The sequence below is a fragment of the Podarcis raffonei genome, chromosome 3 (assembly GCF_027172205.1).
Source record: "Podarcis raffonei isolate rPodRaf1 chromosome 3, rPodRaf1.pri, whole genome shotgun sequence".
Taxonomy (NCBI): domain Eukaryota; kingdom Metazoa; phylum Chordata; class Lepidosauria; order Squamata; family Lacertidae; genus Podarcis; species Podarcis raffonei.
This window is the reverse complement of record NC_070604.1, coordinates 822,041-845,946: the sequence shown is the minus strand read 5'-3', so window position 1 is coordinate 845,946 and position 23,906 is coordinate 822,041. Positions and strand designations below refer to the sequence as shown.

At 41.9% G+C, this 23,906-nt stretch overlaps 2 protein-coding genes across 5 annotated transcripts in view; one reads left to right on the top strand and one right to left on the bottom strand.

Moving 5' to 3' along the window:
- Positions 1–9,256, top strand: part of RCBTB1 (RCC1 and BTB domain containing protein 1) — a 51,344-nt gene extending 42,088 nt beyond the window's left edge. For 3 of the 4 annotated variants that reach the window (XM_053380252.1, XM_053380253.1, XM_053380259.1), the window contains one exon: positions 8,400–9,256. In XM_053380252.1, coding sequence (XP_053236227.1) covers positions 8,400–8,540 — 141 coding nt within the window. In that variant the 3' untranslated portion in view covers positions 8,541–9,256. The remainder of the gene's footprint in view (positions 1–8,399) is intronic. The other variant, XM_053380254.1, reaches the window with a different exon arrangement.
- A 1,230-nt stretch (positions 9,257–10,486) lies between these two features.
- The window catches only part of SETDB2 (SET domain bifurcated histone lysine methyltransferase 2), a 56,231-nt gene continuing 42,811 nt past the window's right edge, over positions 10,487–23,906 (bottom strand). Inside the window, exons 19-24 of the mRNA XM_053382351.1 lie at positions 22,782–22,828; positions 21,345–21,409; positions 20,830–20,899; positions 19,178–19,300; positions 12,098–12,169; positions 10,487–11,462 (exon numbers count right to left, since the gene is read on the bottom strand). Of these exons, the coding sequence (XP_053238326.1) occupies positions 11,299–11,462; positions 12,098–12,169; positions 19,178–19,300; positions 20,830–20,899; positions 21,345–21,409; positions 22,782–22,828 (541 nt within the window). The 3' untranslated portion in view covers positions 10,487–11,298. The remainder of the gene's footprint in view (positions 11,463–12,097; positions 12,170–19,177; positions 19,301–20,829; positions 20,900–21,344; positions 21,410–22,781; positions 22,829–23,906) is intronic.

Here is a 23,906-nt window from a genome sequence, read left to right as displayed (position 1 = left end):
CAATGAGACGGAAACATGGAAGGTGCCTAAAGAAGCCAGGGTGGCTATCTAAAGAACTTTTAACTGAGTTAAGATTAAAAAAGGATGTGTACAAAAAATGGAAAAGGGGGGAAACCACCAAAGAGGAATTCAAACAAATAGCCAGCACGTGTAGACACAAAGTCAGAAAAGCTAAAGCACAGAATGAACTCAGGCTTGCTAGAGAGGTTAAAAGCAACAAAAAAGGCTTTTATGGGTATGTTCGTCGCAAAAGGAAGAACAAAGAAACAGTGGGGTCACTCAGAGGAGAAGATGGTGAAATGCAAACAGGGGACACAGAAAGGGCTGAACTCCTCAATGCCTTCTTTGCCTCAGTCTTCTCCAATAAAGAAAACAATGTCCGACCTGAAGAATTTGGAGCAAATGATTCAGCAGAGGAAACACAGCCCAGAATAACTAAGGAGATAGTACAAGAATACTTGGCTAGTCTAGATGTATTCAAGTCTCCAGGGCCAGATGAACTGCATCCAAGAGTATTAAAAGAACTGGTAGATGTGATTTCAGAACCACTGGCAGTCATCTTTGAGAATTCCTGGAGAACAGGCGAAGTCCCGGCAGACTGGAGGAGGGCAAATGTTGTCCCTATTTTCAAAAAGGGGAAAAGAGAGGACCCAAATAATTACCGCCCAGTCAGTCTGACATCAATACCAGGGAAGATTCTGGAGCATACCGTTAAGCAAACAGTCTGTGAGCACCTAGAAAGGAATGCTGTGATCACCAATAGTCAGCATAGATTTCTGAAAAATAAGTCATGTCAGACTAACCTGATCTCGTTTTTTGACAGAATTACAAGCCTGGTAGATGAAGGGAACGCAGTGGATGTAGCCTACCTTGATCTCAGCAAGGCATCTGACAAGGTGCCCCATGATATTCTTGTAAAGAAGCTGGTAAAATGTGGTCTTGACTATGCTACCACTCAGTGGATTTGTAACTGGCTGACTGATCGAACCCAAAGGGTGCTCATCAATGGTTCCTCTTCATCCTGGAGAAGAGTGACTAGTGGGGTGCCACAGGGTTCTGTCTTGGGCCCGGTCTTATTCAACATCTTTATCAACGACTTGGATGATGGACTCAAGGGCATCCTGATCAAATTTGCAGATGAAACCAAACTGGGAGGGGTGGCTAACACCCCAGAGGTGTCACACTTCAAAACGACCTTGACAGATTAGAGAACTAGGCCAAAACAAACAAGATGAATTTTAACAGGGAGAAATGTAAAGTATTGCACTTGGGCCAAAAAAATGAGAGGCACAAATACAAGATGGGTGACACTTGGCTTGAGAGCAGTACATGTGAAAAGGATCTAGGAGTCTTGGTTGACCACAAACTTGACATGAGCCAGCAGTGTGACGCGGCAGCTAAAAAAGCCAATGCAATTCTGGGCTGCATCAATAGGAGTATAGCATCTAGATCAAGGGAAGTAATAGTGCCACTGTATTCTGGTCTGGTCAGACCTCACCTGGAGTACTGTGTCCAGTTCTGGGCACCACAGTTCAAGAAGGACACTGACAAACTGGAACGTGTCCAGAGGAGGGCAACCAAAATGGTCAAAGGCCTGGAAACGATGCCTTATGAGGAACGGCTAAGGGAACTGGGCATGTTTAGCCTGGAGAAGAGGAGATTAAGGGGTGATATGATAGCCATGTTCAAATATATAAAAGGATGTCACATAGAGGAGGGAGAAAGGTTGTTTTCTGCTGCTCCAGAGAAGCGGACACAGAGCAATGGTTCCAAACTACAAGAAAGAAGATTCCACCTAAACATTAGGAAGAACTTCCTGACAGTAAGAGCTGTTCAACAGTGGAATTTGCTGCCAAGGAGTGTGGTGGAGTCTCCTTCTTTGGAGGTCTTTAAGCAGAGGCTTGACAACCATATGTCAGGAGTGCTCTGATGGTGTTTCCTGCTTGGCAGGGGGTTGGACTCGATGGCCCTTGTGGTCTCTTCCAACTCTATGATTCTATGATTCTATGAATAGTAGCCACATTAATACAGAAAAGGTCTGGCGTCCCGCCATTGCCCCAGGCAGGTCTCCAACTTATCTTATCCTCCAGCATTCCACTGCTAACAATCTGGCATCCCGTCAGAGCCATGGTAGATCTTCAAAGGCCATAGCCCTAATTGCGATTCAGTGGAAGATCAATGCTTTAAATTATATCAATACTCTCACGCAGTTCTATTTTTGTAGTAATCCATAAATATTATCTTATTCTTGTTAATTCATTTTGCTTTTTATCAATCCACTAGCACTCAAGGGGAGGTCTGCCAAATCAATAATGCAGCAAACATGATATATAAAGAAAGCATAAAGGCTTGCTTCCCCCAACATACCAGTGTTCGCTACGTAGAAAATCATCTCTCCAGATCAAAATGTTGCCGCTCAGTGGCTGATTCATTTAGCAGATTATCTTGTCCAATTAGTCCAGTACATGCCTGTAAATTAGATCCAATTTATTTCAAATAAACAGAAGAACCCCTCCCCATAATGGCTGTATCAGAGGGTTACCAATAAGCGAATTGCTTTGCACTCAGCACCTCCTGCCTCCCGTCATCCATGGTGGACGAGAGCCAGGTATCAAACAATCTGCAAGTGGAGCTCGCCCCTTGGGTGTTTTTTTTTTTTTTTTTTGCAAGGACGATTACCCTCATTTGTCCTTGTTTATGATCCGCTACCGATCTCAGCTAATGTGGGATCTCAGCTAATGTGCAGGCCTCCATTTGACATGCCTGCCAAATTTTGCACCAGCTGAAGTTTCCAAACCATCTTCAGAGGCAGCCCTACATATAAAGCGTTGCAGTAATCGAACCTAGAGGTTACCAGAGCATAGACGACATAAGTGGGTCTCTCCCTGTCCAGATAGGGGCACTGCTGGGCCACCAGATGAAGCTGATGGAAGGCACTCTGTGCCACGGAGGCCTCAAGGATTCAGGAGGACCCCCAAGCTATGAACCTGCTCCTTCAGACAAAGTGTAACCCCCATCAAAAGCAGACCACTTCCCATCCATCTGTTCTACGGACACTCCCCCCCCCCACTAACAGTGTCTCAAGTCTTATATGGCTGGAGCTAAGTTTGTTGGCTCTCATCCAGCACTTCCACTGCTTCACCTGCAGATGTAAAAGAGAAGCATATTGCTGATAATGATCTCCAAACCTCTGGATGACCCCACTCAGCTGTTTCATGTAGATGTTAAACATCATAGGGGATAAGCTCCTACATTGAAGGCTCCATGGGGTCAAAGATCCCTCCCCAAGCCTTGTGCTCACAGGGCTGTGGGGAGCCAGGATCTTATTGGCACATGAGGAGTTGTGTTGAAGTTCATAAATTTGGGAAACAAGTAATTACAGAAATCATTACAGTTAAAGGGGGAAATGTGATCCTAGACACTAAACTATGTATTTGGTCTGTTTTTGAGAAAGGTAATGTGAACACTTCTATGTGAACAGTTAATTGTGTATCTTCCAGTAGGCACTTGATTTGTCCTTGCTCTGGGCTGAAGAAGCGCGCCATGATGCACCAATGTACCCTAGATAACTGGTGCAAGAAAGTTATTCTTATTGCTGTCAAAGAGAAATTGACATGTAATATTCAAGTCAGCAGAGGTCATTCTGATTCTTCTTATTTCATTTATTTCTTATTTGAGGGCTATTTATCAAATATATGGCACTGAGTTCACAAGGATAGCAAATCCCTTTGAAATACTTTATTTGGTGGTGCCTATAAGCAAGACCTTTTTATTTTTTCTATTTCTTTCATAGTACAAAAGTAAGGTAAAAAGGTAAAGGACCCCTGACAGTTAAGTCCAGTTGTGAACTACTCTGGGGTTTCGGCGCTCATCTCAATTTACTGGCCGAGGGAGCTGGCGTACAGCTTCCAGATCATGTGGCCAGCATGACTAAGTTGCTTCTGGTGAACCAGAGCAGCACATGGAAATGCTATTTACCTTCCTGCCGGAGCGGTACCTATTTATCTACTTGCACTTTGACGTGCTTTTGAACTGCTAGGTTGGCAGGAGCAGGGATCAAGCAATGGGAGCTCACTCCGTCACGGGGATTCGAACCACCGACTTTCTGATCGGCAAGCCCTAGGCTCTGTGGTTTAACCCACAGCACCCCCTGTGTCCCTAGTACAAAAGTACCCATTTGTAATTCTATGATTGCATCCCTTTTACTCCTGATTTTTTATTTTTCTTTTGATTTTATTATTAAAAGAAGAATTGTTAGGGATTGTTATGTAGACAAACTGGCACTGTCCATATACAGGAGTGAGGAAACAACTAGTTGTTGGTGGGGAGGAGAGGGGAGGGGAGGGTGGACTTCAAAAACAGCTGAAAACACTGAGCAGGCTCAGTAACCCCAGAGGTATTTAAACCCATTTGAAGAGCAGAAGTTAGGCCCAATTATTTCAGTGGGCCTAATCTGAGTAAAACCTAGTTGAAAATCATGGGCTGTTGGAAAAGGGGGGGGGGCATGGAGAGAGAATGGAATGGCGTCTCTCAGAAGAGGGCTATGCCGGCCACCTTGAGTAGAAACCACAATTCAACATTTTGTTGCAATCACTTGCATTCTCTGTATAACAGGGGATATTAATGCAACCTACCATTCTTTGAGATGTTTCTATATACCTGGGCCAGTTTATGAGAGTTTAACTATCTATGAGAGATTTTCTATGTAGTAAATCTTTCTGTGTGTTTAAATGGAACTACAAGTTTTAAAATTCTGTCAGTTTTGTAGACAAATCAGTCTTGCTTGAGGGAGCCAGTGTGGTGTAGTGGTTAAGAGCGATAGACTCGTAATCTGGTGAACCGGGTTCGCTTCCCCACTCCTCCACCTGCAGCTGCTGGGTGACCTTGGGCCAGTCACACTTCTCTGAAGTCTCTCAGCCCAACTCACCTCACAGAGTGTTTGTTGTGGCGGAGGAAGGAAAGGAGATTGTGAGCCGCTTTGAGACTCCTTCGGGTAGTGATAAAGCAGGATATCCCTGATATTTGATATCAGGGATATCAAATCCAAACTCCTCCTCCTCTTCCTCTTCCTCTTCCTCTTCTTTATGAAACATACTGCTAATCTGAAGACTTGGATGTCCAATATGTGCTGGGGGCTGTGAATGAATCCTAACCCCCAGATTCCTAGCTTTGGTTTTTAAGAGAGTACATTTATGACATTTGTAGAACCTGATTTGAAGCAGTATCCTTGTTTTATGAGAAACACCTTTCAGTGTTTTTAGCAAACACAACGTTCATAACAATGAGTAATCTTTGGGGAAGCAAATCTAGGCCAGAGTGAAACACCCGTTATCTAGACTCTTGGTTTGACTTTAAGCCTTTTCTGCTGTGTTGTCCATAAAGCTAGATATGTGGGGGGAGGGGTTGTGCTGTGGTCTAAACTACTGAGGCTCTTGAATTTCCTGATCAGAAAGTCGGCGGTTCAAATCCCCGCAAGAGGGTGATCTCCCATTGCTCTGTCCCTGCTCCTGCCAACCTAGGAGTTCGAAAGCACACCAGCACAAGTAGATAAATAGGTACAGCTGCGGTGGGGAGGTAAACGGTGTTTCCATGTGTTCTGGTTTCTGTCACTGTGTCCCGTTGCACCAGAAGAGGTTTAGTCATGCTGGCCACATAACCCAGAAAGCTGTCTGCGGACAAATGCCGGCTCCCTTACCTGAAAGCGAGATGAGCGCTGCACCCCATAGTCACCTTTGACTGGACGGTTAAGTCCAGGGGTCCTTTACCTTTTTTACCATAAAGCAAGGTGATTAACTGATAAAACTGATCAAACATAGTTGGAATGGAGTTTTATACTTTTTGAGGTTTAGCAACAATCAGAAAATGTAGGAAGCAGTTTCACCTTAACTGTTGTTTCTTTTGAACCAAAGGAACCTAAACTTAAATCTAAATTTTCAAGTTCAGTTCTTGATTAATGGGAATGTTAGAAATTTAAACATTTAATTGACGTGAAGCTGAATAAAGTTTGACCAGTTTGACCTGGTTCCAAGTTGTATCCTCAAGTGCCACGATGCCCATGGCAGGGCTCCCCTCCCAGGATGTCTGTATTCTCTGGCCGCAAATAGATTGCTGTAGGGCTTCCCCTGAAGGGGCGCCTCACTCTATCAGTGTGGGAATGGAGTCATTGACTCCTCTTCTTCCATGGGCAAGCCTCACGGAAACCACAGCAGTTGCAAATTAACAAAAGTGCACAGCAGTGCTTCACTGTTGCCTAAGTATGATTGTCACCCCCAACTGTAAGCTGAAGGGGCAGGACTCATTGAACTAGCCAGCAAAGCCCTGTGCAAGGGCTTCTGCCTGCACAAGGAAGCCTCCTGGGAATTGTGTGATGGTGGGGCTTTGGGGGAACCCTCATAAGGGGGCAAGTGGCAAAGCCTGCACAGGCAGAAGGATTGGAAGAGTGCAATGACTTCTGGTGCAGAATTATATTTAAACAATTCTAAATTGCAAGTGACCCAAGTTCAAAATTCATTCTTCCTTTATTAATTTGTAGGCTCAAGTATCAGACTGGGGAATGCAATCAGTATTTCATAGTTCTATTCACAGCATATGATGAGCTTGCTGTTCAGTTTGAACTATTAGCAAGTCTCTATTCCTAAAACTTTCAGGTGCATCAAAATACTCTTCTGATGCTTCAGCTGCAACTGGATAGGTTTTTAAAATGTTAATTGAAGTGCCCTCCATCCCCAACACAGTTAGCTCTGCCTTAAACAATACAGCTTCTCTTGGAGGTAAGGGGCATGGAGTGAGAGTTTCTTCATTTAGCCTGATACTTCAGAGGTAGAGACAATTGGGTATGGCACTGAGCAATAACACAGCTAAATATTTTCTTTGTGCCTTTTGTTTATGAATGTGGTTTTTGTGGTGAAAGATTTGTTCAGAAGTTTATATTTGCGGTGCAGACATGAGGGTGCCTGAAGCAGGTCAGACAAGGATGCCACATGAGCTTGAATTTTAATGTTCAAAGAAGAGTTGGTTAGAAATTCCTGCTAAAAATTCTGTAGCTTGAACTTCAACATCATTTTATATTTTGTTGGATGATGAATAACTTGGCTTCTGAGTTTGACTGGAGAAAAAGAATTGGGTTGAATTGTGATATGTAGGATGGGGAGATCCAAGAACTATGGGATGTTGCTGGTTTCTCTTCCTGACTAGTAGAGATTGCTACCTTGGTTATGGAATCTGCTGCTGCTGCTGTGAGTGTGGGGGAGGACCGCTCCCTTCTACAGGCCAATTTCCATTGGGCCTAATAATATTTTTTTTTATTACTATATTTTTTGTGTTTTTCTCTACCATTGTTAGCACAATAAACTACAGTATTTAAATAAATATTTTGGGATTATTTGCTTAGTTGTTGGATTCTAATAATATAATAATAATTTATTATTTATACCCCACCCATCTGGCTGCCACTCTAGGCGGCTCCCAGTAGAATATTAAAAACATGATAAAACATCAAAAACTTCCCTAAACAGGGCTGCCTTCCGATGTTTTCTAAAAGTCAGGTAGTTGTTTATTTCCTTGACAGCTGATGGGAGGGCGTTCCACAGTGCGGGTGTCACCACCGAGAAGGCCCTCTGACTGGTTCTGCACCTTAGGCCAGGGATGGGGAACTTGATGATCTCCAAATGTTACTGGATTTGCAGCTCCTAGCATAGCCACCAGTCAAGGATTATGCGATTAGTAGTCCAGCAACAATTGGAACCACCCCCATTTTAAGATGAAAAATAGCTACTACATACAAACTCAGACTGAGGTATTAAACTTGCCTGTTTCTACCAATGACGCAGGAGTTGCTATTTACTTAGTAGATAAACACAATGACTTGGATCCAGACTTAGAATAAGACCTGTAGAAATCAATTGGATACGTCATTAATGTGCTTGATCTGTAAAATGTGACTGTTTCCTTGCAGAATTCTGAAGACTGGTCTTGTATTTTTATCCTGGAATAAAAATATATTTCAATACATGATTGTTCTATGTTGTTTTTGCTCTGTAATTTTCACTTTCTAATCTTATATTTGCATGAGCTATGTAAATGTAACATGGTAGTTAGAAAAGAACCCTATGTAACAGACTAAACTTTAAAATCTGCCTTTGCATACAAATGCAGCTAACACCAACTCCCTGGCCCACTTGGGTGTAAAGGAAACTTTCATTACACGTTAGCAAGTGAGAGAAGCAGGGGTGTCGTTTCTTGTATCTTGTGGCTGGAACAAAGAATTGTCATATGGCATGGTTAAAACTATTAATCAATTCTAAATACATAACTTTTTAATGCTGTCTTTATTTGAACATGGATGAGAGAAAATTTAGAAACTTTGAAGCTAATAAAAAGGCTTTTTGTTTTGTATCTAGGATTTAGAAGAATTCTGCTTTAAGTTTTGTGTCAATCACTTGACTGAAGTCACCCAGACTGCAGCTTTTTGGCAAATGGATGGTTCTCTGCTAAAGGAATTCATTGCTAAAGCCAGTAAATATGGAGCCTTTAAGAACTGAATGGATGTTGCAGCCACAGCTGGTGTGATTTCATGGCCATGCTGTATAAAAAACACTTGTCCAGCAGTTGTTTTTAAAGGAGTTCCAAATCAAAGAATGGAAGATTTGATTTTAAGTTGCTCTAGATAGCTGGATGCTTCTACAAAGTTTTGAACAACTTTGGAAAGAATAAGATGGAAGGAACTGAAGGAGGGTGAAGAGAAGACTATGATCGATCTTTCAGAAGTTGGGCTTGCTCAGTTGTTAATCTATGTGGTGTAATTTAGTGATTTCAGGGTCTCTTACTGATTTTTGCTGGCACTAAAATGCTTCACCACCTGGAACTATGTAGCAGCAGTGTGAGAAGGAAGTATTTTTGCCTTTTTGTCTGTTCCATTTGCATGCACATGAAGGAAGCTTGCAGAACCTGCCAGTAACGAAGGACTTACTTGTCTGTGAAACAATTATGTATTGAATCTGTTGAACTATGTCTCTTAAAAAAACTTGAAGAATCAGTTATATGGTGTCTCAAAATCTATTTGGAATTAAATTTTTGCCTCCACAGCTTTTTGACATATAAGCTGTGACAGGCAGCCTCGTTGTAGAGATTTAAAGTTGTTAAAAGCAGAATACTCTTGGGAAATATTTTGCATTTAAATTATGTATGAATTCTGTACAATTTTTGTGTGTAAAATGTGTGTTCTAAATGTATCCCATTAAAATAATGCATAAAATTATTTTTAGCAGAGGGTGGTGCTTCTGAGTTCGAAAGGACATTAGAACATCTGTTCCTGCATTGCAGGGGATTGAAGATGACCTTTGGGGTTCCGTCCAACTCTGCAGTTCTATACTGCTGTTTGTTCTGGTAGTCTTCACCAGAAAGGGGCAGGCAGTGTGTAGTAAACATTAGTAATTTCTGCAGTGTTGCTGAAAGGAAAAAAATGCATTAAATTGGATAAATCCTTGATAAATCAAAACTTTATAGGACTGTCTACCTTTCATTATTGAGGGTTATATACCCAAGGCTAATATCTAGATATTCTTCCTACCTCAAAGTTGGACTTTCTTGATGTAGAATAGTGGTGATGCTCAAAAAAACTTGATTGATGACAATACTACAGGTAGAAAATGTGTTAGGACTGTTGTGTCGTATGAAAATGTTGTTGACTTTCTTGGGGGGGGGGGAACAGGACTTAAGGGCACTTTTCAAAGCATATTCTTGTAGAAACAGAAAGGGACCAGAAAACCCCCCACTAACTTCTGCAAAGGAATTGTGCCCATACAGGCAAAGTTCTCATTGATTATTCCAGCATCCACAGTGAATGTGCAGCTGGCACAATGAAGATACAGCTTTTGGTGCATCTGCTAGGATTCAGGTACTGTCTCACAGAGCTCTCTCACACAAACAAAATGTACAGCAGCTTTAATGTCTGTATTAGCAGTGCAAATTCTGAAGTATAACTTCTAAAGACTAAATTATAAAAACCCACAACCCTACTGTTTGAAGCTGACCTATAAAAACGTATCTGGTATTTCTCCTCAGTGCTGCCCATCTGCAAGCTGCAGTTGATTCTTAGTGCCACCCCATCAACATATATTCACTAATGGGACAAAAACTGCAATGGAAAATCTGGTTAATCCCCCTCACAATTTGCATCAGAAACTTCAACCAACTACTTGCATCTTCTGTTTGTTAAAAGTTTCCACATTCACAATCTCAGTCCTGTGTATTTTGGCTGCTTGAATGTATACATCTGCCAGACAGATGGCTAGCGTCCTTATGTTTTGAAAGCACTTACATGGCGTGGTGGTGGGAGGGATGAGAGGACTAGATTTTGCCTTGTCCTATCTCTCCCCCCCCCAATCCCTTTGTGAAAGTCAGCAGACCAAGTTGCTGAAATGGGAAGCGTCCTGTAACTACCTTGACAGTAGTTGAAGGTAGAAAATACAAATTTAAATTGCTGTACTTTGTTAAAAAAACCCACTTTTATTAAATGATTATTTACAATTCTGTAATCAAACAATTGCAAATATTCTTTACACACACACAACTACCTATGATTCTAAGAAACTGATTCTCTGAAACATTTTAACATTAAGCCCTCCTGAGTTGTCTGAAACATCTAATGTTTGGGTTCCTACTGCAAGGCCAGGGTCATTTTACAGACAGGATCTATTCTGTAAAACTATAAGTACGAAGGTTCATGGTTTGACTTTGTCTTTGGAAAGTGAAACTATGGTGTTTAATTTCAGTACCAATTGTAGTCAAGTGTCTTGAAGGAGCAGATAGAAGACGTTTCCATTGATTTAAAAAGTATATGTAGTGACAACTATTATAGCACCACAGTGCAATCCTTTAGGAAGGCTGACCTTGGGTTCTCCATCCCTTCACTGATGTCTCCTGGCCCTGCTGGCTGGAGCTGCCCTGGTTCTAGAGACTCAGTTGCAAAGAAGCTATGAAGAACACATGATAAACACATCCGATTCTCCCTGTACTGGAATAGATCAGAAAGACAGCCATGATCTTGGAGATGGCTATCAAGAGGACACAGGCTTTCCCTTGCCTTTCCAAATAATCACATAAATGAATAGGCAATAGACAAAAAGAGAATTTGACCGTCAAAACCAAAAGAAAAAAATGCCTTTGCTGGAACAAAAGTGTCTCACGGTCATGATTAGAGGAAAAAAACAGTTATAACAAATATGCTATATAAGGACAAGCAGACTTATCTAACTGGAAAGTTGATTTTATGCAAGAATCAGATAGGAGAAATCATGATCAAGTGTTACAGAAATATGCAGGTTGTTCAGAGATACTATTAGATACACTAGCTGTGTCTTCTGGGGCAGGTAGTACTACTTCCTTCAAATCTTTCAGAAGCTCAATCTGAGTATCCAGTCTTTCCCGTGTGTGCAGTAGCTGCTGAATTTTTTCTTCAGTTCCTGTAGAATTTACAATTGATGCTTAGTATTAATGTAAAATGCAAAAGTTTGTTGTTTTCAAATGACTCCTTTGTAATATCTTCTCCATTGTGACTGTCCTTTCAGTCAACTGATTTCATAAAGGCAATTTCAGTTACCTGAATACACAAGCATAATTCTACAAAAAGGGTCAAAATATTAACCCCCTCCAAAACATTTTTTACAGGGAAATGTATATAACTATTATTCATGCCTGAAAAGGCACAAAAGGGGACTACGGATTGGTAGAGCAATGCAGCAGTTATACCAGGCAGCCCCTTCTTACAGCAGGAAATATACCGTATAGTACTGATAACTCATTTCCTTCTCATTCCCACTCCTTAAAAATGAACAATGGAATATAGTCTACTTACTGAGTTCAGTAAGACTTAGCCCCAGAAATGCAGCCTAATAAGCAGAATAGGCAAGTGGTTTTCTTCGTAAGATCAAAGGAATAATCAGGCCAAACAGTCTGAATTATTTCAGCACCAAGTAACTGATCTATTCTACTTTGGTGCTGAGACATTTGTGCTTGGGTTTTAATGCCAAACCAGATTGCCCAGGCTCAAAAAGTAGTCATTGAGAGAAGTTCCAAATTTTGCTTCATGCATACATACCAGAGTGAGCTGTTGCAAGTATATTTTCAAAAAGGCCACAGTCAAAAAGTGACATTACTGTTTCTTCATATTCTGAGGGTAGAGACAAAACCATGCTGACACCTCTGCATGAACACAGATTTTAATATACAGTATACACAAGGATACAGGTGAAACTCGAAAAATTAGAATATCGTGGAAAAGTTCATTTATTTCAGTAATTCAACTTAAAAGGTGAAACTAATATATGAGATAGACTCATGTCAAGCCTTTATTTGTTATAATTGTTATAATTATGGCATACAGCTGATGAAAACCCCAAATCTCAGAAAATTAGAATATTAAATGAAATCAGCAAAACAAGGATTGCAAATAGAGCAATATTGGACCTCTGAGAAGTAGAAGCATGCATATGTACTCAGTACTTGGTTTGGGCCCCTTTTGCATCAATTACTGCGCTGTGACATAGATGCTATCAGCCTGTGGCACTGCTGAGGTGTTATGGAAGACTTCTTCAATAGCTTCAATAGCAGCCTTCAGCTCTTCTGCTTTCTCGGTCTCATGTCTCTCATCTTTCTCTTAGCAATGCCCCATAGATTCTCTATGGGATACAGGTCAGGCGAGTTTGCTGGCCAATCAAGCACAGTAATCCCATGGGCACTGAACCAGGTTTTGGTACTTTTGGCAGTGTGGGCAGGTGCCAAGTCCTGCTGGAAAATGAAGTTAGCATCCCCATAAAGCTCATCTGCGGAAGCAAGCATGAAGTGCTCCAAAATCTCCTGGTAGACAGCTGCGTTGACCCTGGACTTGATGAAGCACAGTGGACCAACACTGTGGAAACTTTACACTGGACTTCAAGCATCTGGCATTGTGTGCCTCTCCATTCTTCCTCCAGACTCTGGGTCCTTGGTTTCCAAATGAGATGCAAAAGTTGCTCTCATCAGAAAAGAGGACTTGGGACCACTGTGCAACAGACCAGTTCTTTTTTTCTTTAGCCCAGGTAAGACGCTTCTGACGTTTCTTGTTCAGGAGCGGCTTGACAAGAGGAATACAATATTTGAAGCCCATCTCCAGGATCCGTCTGTGTGTGGGGGCTCTTGATGCACTAACTCCAGCCTCCACTCCTTGTGAAAGTCCCCAGCACGTTTGGATGGTGTTTTCCTGACAATCCTCTCCAGGCTGCAGTCATCCCTGCTGCTTGTGCACCTTTTTCTTTTTTTTTAATAATATTTATTACTTTTAAAGATTACAGAAAAGGAAAAGAAACAGAAAAAAGACAAAAGAGAAAAGAGAAAAAACAAAGAAAAAAACCAATACAATACAATATATAAACAATACAAAACACAACCTAAACACATTAACCTAAACTAAACAAAACCCTAACCCACCTTAACCCTAAACAAAACAATAACCATTTAAAAACATACATCACACCTTTTCCATACTCTATCTTTCATTCCCTTGTTTCCTCGACTTCCTCTCACCTCCCTTTTTGTATTCCACTTCTCTTAATTGTTTCAGCAAATCCTTTCCATCTTTCTCTATTTTCTGTCATATTGTAAATATATTGACATATTTTTTATCATTAAAAGTAAAATACTTATATATGCTTAACTCCTTATAACATTTCTGCTAAGGCCATAAAATTTCTTTCCACCATTTTCTATCATTCATTAATTTTACAGTATTTCTATATATAAACTTTAAATTCTCTAATCTTCTTCCACCATCTCCTCTCCCTGGTTTCGTATTCTGCCAGTCCTTTCTGTCAATTCCACATAGTCCATCAACCTGGAGATCTTATGTCCGAGGCTCTTAACTCTTTTCCAGGTCCCTTCTGCAGGTCTTCTTCATATTCTTTAATGCCAAAGAGCAGATCTCGGGAAGACTCCAACCTAACAATGCTTTTATTCCTTCCAGGCAGGTCAGCCAAATTTCCATGGTTGAAGCTGAGGTCTATAAGATGTTTCATGACATGTTTCAAAGTTCCTCCAAATCCAAAGGCCCTCAGAACTCCAATCTCCTCCAGACCCAAGTCCATGTCCCAAAAGTCAATTAATCCCTGCATAGAGGGATCTTTCCAACTTTCCTTCTTCCGTCCAAGCCGGGATCCAATCCTCAAAATCTGGCTTTTTCTAGATTCAATCATAGAAGGCCTCAACTTATAATCCTCAATTTGCTTCTGTAAGACTAAGGATCCCGCTTGTATTACTTTAGGCTCAACAACCACAGCTTTCTCTTTCTCCTCCACAATTTGTCCTGCCAAAGTAGATTCTTGTACCAAGTCCTGAATTATTTCTGGGTTGGTGCTCACTTTTTGACTCCAATTAGTCACTTTTTGATCCAAATTGTCAATTTTAAAAGACATGTCATCCGTCTTCTTATGAAGCTGTTCCAACGAGTAGCTTAACTTGCATAATACCGTCACAATGACTTCTCCTGTCAACATTTTGAGTGGTCCAAGGTCAATCTCTGGTTCTCACAATTACTTATCTTGCAGCTGGTGATTCCCCAGTTGCACTCCTGTGACAGTTTCAAAAACTCCCTCTAGAGGGAAACAGTCTCCACTTGTATCAATCCTTTCAGACACAATTCAAGCCATAAAAATAGTTTCAATTTCCAGTTACTTTTCCTCCTTTTTAAACGCAGAAGAGGACAATGGAAACAGTATCTTTCTCTTATTCAACTAGCTGTCAAAAATGTTTTGTTCGCAGTCAATGAACTCTCCCAAAACTTCACTCTTTCTGGCAGCCCTTTCCAGGTTCGGAGCAGTGGTGATTTGGTCTTTCACTCTCTCCTGCAGGCTCACTAAGTCCAAAATTTCCCCCCTCTTCTCCTGCTTCCAAGGGGGGTTTTGTAGTTTTAACGGATGAAAATTTAGTCCTTTGCCAAAAGCTTTCAAAGACTTTAGCTTATAACGTCTTTGCTTCAATCTATTTACAAAAGGGGAAGGCGGACTTCCTGTTTAAGACCTTCCCCATTTCAGTGCCAAATTAAGGTATTTAAAGATCCAATTTTCCGTTCTACTCATGGGTAGTTGTTTAAAATCCAATTGTCCACAGGAAAAAGTCAGCGCTCTCTGGCAACAGCAATGCGGCTTCACTCCGTGAAAGAAGCAGTCAATTTGAAGCACCGCGCCACTCACCCCACGTCGCTCCGGATCCCCGAAACCGGGTTTCCCCGCTAGTAGGGGAGGCGCAAAAGGTGCCAGCCGAATCCCAGGTTCACAAGCTTCTCCCACTTGTGATTTCAATGGGTCTCCGCCTTCGCCGTGGTGGTCAGACCCTGCTTTTCACAGAGCAAGTTCCTCCCGATTGGAGGAGCTCCGCCATTGCCGGAGGCGCCAACCTGGAAGTCGCTTGTGCACCTTTTTCTTCCACACTTTCCCCTTCTGCATAACTTTCCATTAATGTGTTTTGATACAGCACTTTGGAAACATCCAACTTCTTCTGCAATTACCTTTTGATGCTTTCCCTCCTTATGGAGGGTCTCAATGATGGCTTTCTGCACAACTGTCAGGTCAGCAGCCTTCCCCATGATTGTGCTTCCTACTGAACCAAACTGAGAGTGGTGGGAGGGGAAAAAAACAGAGTGGTGGGAGGAAAAAATCCTTAAATAAGAGACACGGGGGAATGATTAATGGACTTCAATGTCTGTACACTAATGCGCAAAGCATGGGAAATAAACAAGATGAGCTTGAGCTCTTGGTACAGCAAACTAAATATGACATAATAGGCATCACAGAAACCTGGTGGGATAAGTCCCACGATTGGAATGTAATAATGGAGGGATACAATCTATTTCAGAGAAACAGACCAGACAAGAAAGGAAGAGGAGTGGCGTTATATGTCAGGGATGTGTATACCTGTGAAGAGATCCAAGATTTAGAACCTCAAAGCCAAAGTGAGAGCATTTGGGTCAAAATTAAGGGAGAGAAGAATAACAGGGACCTCATTGTGGGAGTTTACTATAGATCCCCAAGCCAAACGGAGGACATAGATGATGCCTTCCTGGAACAGATGGCCAAGCATGCAAAAGGAAGGGAGATAGTAGTAATGGGGGACTTCAATTACCCAGATATTTGTTGGATGTCAAACTCAGCCAAGAGCATAAGGTCAAACAGATTCCTCACTGGCCTTGCAGACAACTTCATTGTCCAGAAAGTGGGAGAAGCAACAAGAGGAACAGCCACTTTAGATATGGTCCTAACCAATGTTGATGACCTGGTTAGTGGGGTAGAAGTGGAAGGATCATTAGGCGCGAGTGATCATGCTCTTCTGAAGTTTACTATACAGCGGAAAGGAGCAGCCAAGCATACTAGGACTCAATTTCTCGACTTTAAGAAAGCCGACTTCATAAAACTTAGGGAAGTGCTGAGTGAGATCCCATGGACAGTAATACTAAAAGGAAAGGGAGTTCATGATGGCTGGGAGTTTGTTAAGAGGAAGATAGTAAAAGCACAACTTCAGGCAATACCAATGAGACGGAAACATGGAAGGTGCCTAAAGAAGCCAGGGTGGCAATCTAAAGAACTTTTAACTGAGTTAAGATTAAAAAAGGATGTGTACAAAAAATGGAAAAGGGGGGAAACCACCAAAGAGGAATTCAAACAAATAGCCAGCACGTGTAGACACAAAGTCAGAAAAGCTAATGCACAGAATGAACTCAGGCTTGCTAGAGAGGTTAAAAGCAACAAAAAAGGCTTTTATGGGTATGTTCGTCGCAAAAGGAAGAACAAAGAAACAGTGGGGTCACTCAGAGGAGAAGATGGTGAAATGCAAACAGGGGACACAGAAAGGGCTGAACTCCTCAATGCCTTCTTTGCCTCAGTCTTCTCCAATAAAGAAAACAATGTCCGACCTGAAGAATTTGGAGCAAATGATTCAGCAGAGGAAACACAGCCCAGAATAACTAAGGAGATAGTACAAGAATACTTGGCTAGTCTAGATGTATTCAAGTCTCCAGGGCCAGATGAACTGCATCCAAGAGTATTAAAAGAACTGGCAGATGTGATTTCAGAACCACTGGCAGTCATCTTTGAGAATTCCTGGAGAACAGGCGAAGTCCTGGCAGACTGGAGGAGGGCAAATGTTGTCCCTATTTTCAAAAAGGGGAAAAGAGAGGACCCAAATAATTACCACCCAGTCAGTCTGACATCAATACCAGGGAAGATTCTGGAGCAGATCATTAAGCAAACAGTCTGTGAGCACCTAGAAAGGAATGCTGTGATCACCAATAGTCAGCATGGATTTCTGAAAAATAAGTCATGTCAGACTAACCTGATCTCGTTTTTTGACAGAATTACAAGCCTGGTAGATGAAGGGAACGCAGTGGATGTAGCCTACCTTGATTTCAGCAAGGCATTTGACAAGGTGCCCCATGATATTCTTGTAAAGAAGCTGGTAAAATGCGGTCTTGACTATGCTACCACTCAGTGGATTTGTAACTGGCTGACTGACCGAACCCAAAGGGTGCTCATCAATGGTTCCTCTTCATCCTGGAGAAGAGTGACTAGTGGGGTGCCACAGGGTTCTGTCTTGGGCCCGGTCTTATTCAACATCTTTATCAACGACTTGGATGATGGACTCAAGGGCATCCTGATCAAATTTGCAGATGACACCAAACTGGGAGGGGTGGCTAACACCCCAGAGGACAGGATCACACTTCAAAACGACCTTGACAGATTAGAGAACTGGGCCAAAACAAACAAGATGAATTTTAACAGGGAGAAATGTAAAGTATTGCACTTGGGCCAAAAAAATGAGAGGCACAAATACAAGATGGGTGACACCTGGCTTGAGAGCAGTACATGTGAAAAGGATCTAGGAGTCTTGGTTGACCACAAACTTGACATGAGCCAGCAGTGTGACGCGGCAGCTAAAAAAGCCAATGCAATTCTGGGCTGCATCAATAGGAGTATAGCATCTAGATCAAGGGAAGTAATAGTGCCACTGTATTCTGGTCTGGTCAGACCTCACCTGGAGTACTGTGTCCAGTTCTGGGCACCACAGTTCAAGAAGGACACTGACAAACTGGAACGTTTCCAGAGGAGGGCAACCAAAATGGTCAAAGGCCTGGAAACGATGCCTTATGAGGAACGGCTAAGGGAACTGGGCATGTTTAGCCTGGAGAAGAGGAGATTAAGGGGTGATATGATAGCCATGTTCAAATATATAAAAGGATGTCACATAGAGGAGGGAGAAAGGTTGTTTTCTGCTGCTCCAGAGAAGCGTACACGGAGCAATGGTTCCAAACTACAAGAAAGAAGATTCAACCTAAACATTAGGAAGAACTTCCTGACAGTAAGAGCTGTTCGACAGTGGAATTTGCTGCCAAGGAGTGTGGTGGAGTCTCCTTCTTTGGAGGTCTTTAAGCAGAGGCTTGACAACCATATGTCAGGAGTGCTCTGATGGTGTTTCCTGCTTGGCAGGGGGTTGGACTCGATGGCCCTTGTGGTCTCTTCCAACTCTATGATTCTATGAGAGACCATTTAAAGGCTCAGGATCCAATTGCAGGTGTTATGGATTGAATAGCTACTGCACCTTTTCACAATATTCTAATTTTCTGATATTGTTAATTTGGAGTTTTCATCAGCTGTACGCCATAATCATCACAATTATAACAAATAAAGGCTTGGCATATCTCGCTTTGCGTGTCATGAGTCTATCTCATATATTAGTTTCACCTGTATACTCAGTAAAAATAGGTTATTGAGCTGTATGTAACCCACCCTGGACATGCTTGGTGAAGGCTGGTCTATGAATGCATACAATAAAGTCATGACCTCCCCCTGCACCCAGGGGTATCAGGGCTGTTGCACCTAACCAGTCTTCTCTTTCTGCTTCCACTAAAACCTGTTGCAAGGGAAGGTCACAGGGTGCCCCAAAACCCAACTGTGCATTTGTGCTCTCTAGGGGAGAGTCAAAAACTCATCCTGCAACAGTAGGCTGGGGAAAAAGAACATGAGAAATTAACAGGGCCAAGCAGTCTTGTTCCTGAGAGGTAAGCCCTACGGAAGCATTCACAGGTCATGACTTGGACCAAAAAGCTCAAATTAGCAACTGTCCCAAATGGCTGTGACTTAAAAACACTTTCCAGTACCTGCTTCAGAAGTGTTGTCATCCATCAGCTTTTCTTGTGCAAGGTGAAGAGTGTCTAACATTTCCTCAAAGATTTCATCAAGAAGCCCAGCCTGCTTACACTTCCTTAAAAAGTCTATCCTTACTGTTAAGAGAGAAATACATCCTTTTCCAAACAGTTCCATATCTACTGGCATTGTGAAGCTCTTTCTAGCAAGAGCAGTAATTTACTTTCAAGACATTTTGTTTTTTAGCTTGCAAGATACTCTCAAGTCATAGTTACACTAAAATCCTGGATGCTTTAAATATTTTTTGAAGCAGCAATCACTTCTCCACCAGGGAAAAGCAGCAGCAGCAAAGGCTCAAGAACAAGCGAAAAGTTTAGATAATGTGTGTTTATATGTGGCTTTCCCCTCTGCCACAGAAACCCATGGGTCCAGGTTATTGGCCTGTTAGTGGTCACAATGTGATTATGGAGGATGGATGGTGGCTAATGGATTGAGGTTGAATCCTGACAAGACAGAAGTACTGTTTTTGGGGGACAGGGGGCGGGCTGGTGTTGAGGACTCCCTGGCCCTGAATGGGGTAACTGTGCCCCTGAAGGACCAGGTGCGCAGCCTGGGAGTCATTTTGGACTCACAGCTGTCCATGGAGGCGCAGGTCAATTCTGTATCCAGGGCAGCTGTCTACCAGCTCCACCTGGTACGCAGGCTGAGACCCTACCTGCCCACGGACTGTCTCGCCAGAGTGGTGCATGCTCTAGTTATCTCCCACTTGGACTACTGCAATGCGCTCTATGTGGGGCTACCTTTGAATGTGACCCAGAAACTACAACTAATCCAGAATGCGGCAGCTAGACTGGTGACTGGGGGCGGCCGCCGAGACCACATAACACCGGTCTTGAAAGATCTACATTTCCGGTACATTTCCGAGCACAATTCAAAGTGTTGGTGTTGATCTTTAAAGCCCCAAATGGCCTCGGCCCAGTATACCTGAAGGAGCATCTTCACCCCCATTGTTCTGCCCGGACACTGAGGTCCAGCGCCGAGGGCCTTCTGGCGGTTCCCTCATTGCGAGAACAAAGCTACAGGGAACCAGGCAGAGGGCCTTCTTGGTAGTGGCGCCCACCCTCCCATCAGATGTCAAAGAGATAAACAACTACCTGACATTCAGAAGACACCTTAAGGCAGCCCTGTTCAGGGAAGTTTTTAATGTGTGACATCTTAGTGTATTTTTGGTCTTTGTGGAAGCCGCCCAGATTGGCTGGGGAAACCCAGCCAGAGGGGCGGGGTACAAATAATAATAAGTCACATTTATATATACAATGGTACCTTGGGTTACATACGCTTCAGGTTACAGATACCGCTAACCCAGAAATAGTACCTCAGGTTAAGCACTTTGCTTCAGGATGAGAACAGAAATCGTGCTCCGGTGGCACAGCGGCAGCAGGAGGCCCCATTAGCTAAAGTGGTGCTTCAGGTTAAGAACAGTTTCAGGTTAAGAACGGACCTCCAGAACGAATTAAGTACTTAACCCAAGGTACCACTGTATAGGAAATGGTCTCTATAATAATCATGAGTGGCCATCTTTGTAATTTGAGTCACATTTATGGCAAAAAGCTGCAGAACAGGCTACTAGAAATCCTAACAAGTGCCAAACACAGTGAAGTCCTACCTTTCTGCTGGTCATTTTTTCTCTTAAGGACCTGTTGTAGGCTCTCTTCTGCAACTGTTTCATTATCATTCTGTCAAAAGTGTTTTTGAAAACAAGTTTGCATATTTATCAGTATTGTTCAGAACACTAACGACAATGTTCATGTTTTTCCAGTGTAACAATCCCCACCTTCACATGTTAACAAGATTAGAGCTGAATCCTATCCATGCTTTGCACTAAGCATATGCTGTTTCTTAAGCTAAATTATCTCCCAAGTAATCCATGTATTAATTCATAGCACTTTTCCTCCAAGCAGCTCAAAGTGGCACACACAGTTCAACTATGCACATTTTATTTCCCAAGATTTAGCACCTAGCAGCAGTCAGAAACTAAAACGGGTCAAAAAAGAACAAACTGAATTAGAACTCAGACTTAAATCACATGTGAGACCAATGTAGCAAGGAAGCATGGCTCATTGGAGGAAACTTACTGCATGATGTAGACATTAAAAAGGCTTAAAAATATATATTAATTACCATTTTTGTTCCACTGCAGGAAGAGTTTATTAGGATTGGGGGCCGTCCCTTCTTGCTGTCCTCATCTAGAAATAAGATAGCTGCTGCTTATATTTTACCAGATAATTTATTATAGTACTTCAGTAAGTTATAGCAAGATACACTATAAAAACAGACAGAACACATTAGAATTACTTCTTTTTAAATTTGTCTTTAAGAACTACAATGATAAGGACTTAAGAATCATCCAGTGAATTGACATAATGGCAAAATGGAGATTTTGTGTGTTTGTATTTGTTAGCAAATACTACTTCTTGTATCTTGAATGTCCAAGTAATACTGGCACAAGAGTGCAATAAATTCTTTTCCCCTCTTTGCACCTTGGGCCAAGTCAAAGAACTACCCTATACTGTCACACACCAGTCTTGAAAAACAATCACAGAATTGTGGGGCAGTATAGTCAAGTTTCATGCTATCATTTCACTTTTTAGCCACAGAACACACCATGTCCACAACCTGAGTCTCTCTCTCATTTCAGTCATGAGGCAAGTACTAAAAGCTCCTCCCAGCACAATTTTATCAAGAAACAAGAAAAAGGAAAACATGGGTCAAATCAGAATGAGTTGGTGGTGGAAGTACTCTCTGAAAAGTGTCTTGGAATTGGCAGGAACAGAAACAAGAACGAACAAAAGTATTTTGGTGTGTAGTACAATTTGGTGGATAGGAAAATACCACCATTTGAAAGAACCAACATTTACTTTAAACTGTAAACAACAATTTAAAGAAAGCTAGATAAGCAGCAACTCAACTGTCCCTCCGTCCTGCACAAAATGTGAAGTTCAGAGTCTCTGAGCAGCTGCATGTATGTTGCAGGTGCAATGAGCAGAGAGACAGTATCAGGCTGCTTTGTGGGCAATTTGTGTGGGTCTTATGAGAAAATTTGTAATTTTCTATGAATTGGAATCTGGCCATTTTCTGAATAATCAGGAATAATGTCAGCTGATGCGTGATGCCAACCTACGTGAGCAGGGAATTATCTACAAGGCACTAGTTGGTGTGGAGGGCAGAAGGGAGGGTGGCTTTGGTTTTCTGAAGAGCTGCAGAGAGACAAAATCAGGAAAACAACATTTATTGGGTCCAGTGATGAGCAACAACCACTGGAAAAACTCTTCCACATGGAACTTGAACTGGAGAAATCACTGCTGAACCAGACCAACCTCTGACAAAAAAAACCCCTGCTATGGTAAATTGTATAGTGAGTATTTTGTAGTTCTCTTGTTCATATGGGTAGGAGAAAAAAAATACATTGGTTTTCAGTGTTTTATAAAAGCACTCTTGACACACTTTTTGTCAAGGGTTTCAATAGTGGGGAATGTATAAACAAATATTCCATTAATGCATCTGCTAAAAATGACTATTTGAAGCATGGAGAAGAGTCTGATGAGGAAAAAAACTAACCATAAAAGCTTGTCTTCTTGACTGGGTCATGGTTTGGACAGAACACTCTAATACATTGGAGAAATAACGAGAGAAAAGAAATTGAATTAATATATAAACAAATGCATTCATTTCTATTAAAATGTACATAAATGTAGTAAGACACAGTGAAGAGTTCAGTTCTGGAAGAATGGTACCACTGATACTTATCTGAAAGGAGCACTAAGACAACACCAAGTGCCTATTCAAGAAAGGGTTTGATGTACTATTTTTGCAAGAAAGAATCATGAGTGTCAGGCAAGCTATGTAGAGTGATCAGTGTTTACCAATGAAATAGTGACAAATTATTCTGCCATCTATTCATTTTTTTTCCAGAGAAAATAAAATTCCTTACTATTGAAGTATGTAAGTTCTCCTTGGCGAGGAGACCGGGTCCAAAAGCTTCTGAGTTATATCCAAAGCAACACTAAGTCAAGGTCCTGTCAAGGCAAGGATTTTCACTTGTGCCCTTGCCTTCTCCTTCCCTTGCACTGTTGCACACAGAAGGCTGAAGGCAGGCTACACAGAGCAACAATTCCCAAAGGCAGAAAGGGAAAAGGGGGAAATATCATAAGGGAAAATTTCAACATCTTCCCACCAATCACTATTGCTCTGATGATTAAAACCAGAGCCTCACACTGCTACTTTTAAGTTTAAAAACTATTTTAACATCTCATGGACCCTCTTCCTACCTCCGTGTGCTCACTCTATCTCCTGAGCTTGCTGCATTTATCAGACTCAACTGGGTAATTTCTTTGCAACAGCAGCCTGGTTTGTTTTTGTTAAAACATTACTTCCTCAGTATTACATTTCAGGTAAAACTATGACTAAAGATATACGTTACTATTTTATTTTAAGGTCATGACGCTCTGATGGCTGTGCATTTCAATTATCCTTGTTTTTTAAAGAAAAGAGGGAGAATGTGAAGCATTTGCAACTCTTGGTCCCATACACTGAAGTCCTTTTACTCGCTCAACGAAGGTTCACAAGCCTGTGCTGAGACAGCAGAAGAGCCTCCCTTCCCAAGCCCATCTCACTTTGTGTGTGCCTGTGTTAAGCCAAGCAGATAGGCAAAAGCCCCTCAAACTTCCTGATTGGCTGTGATGA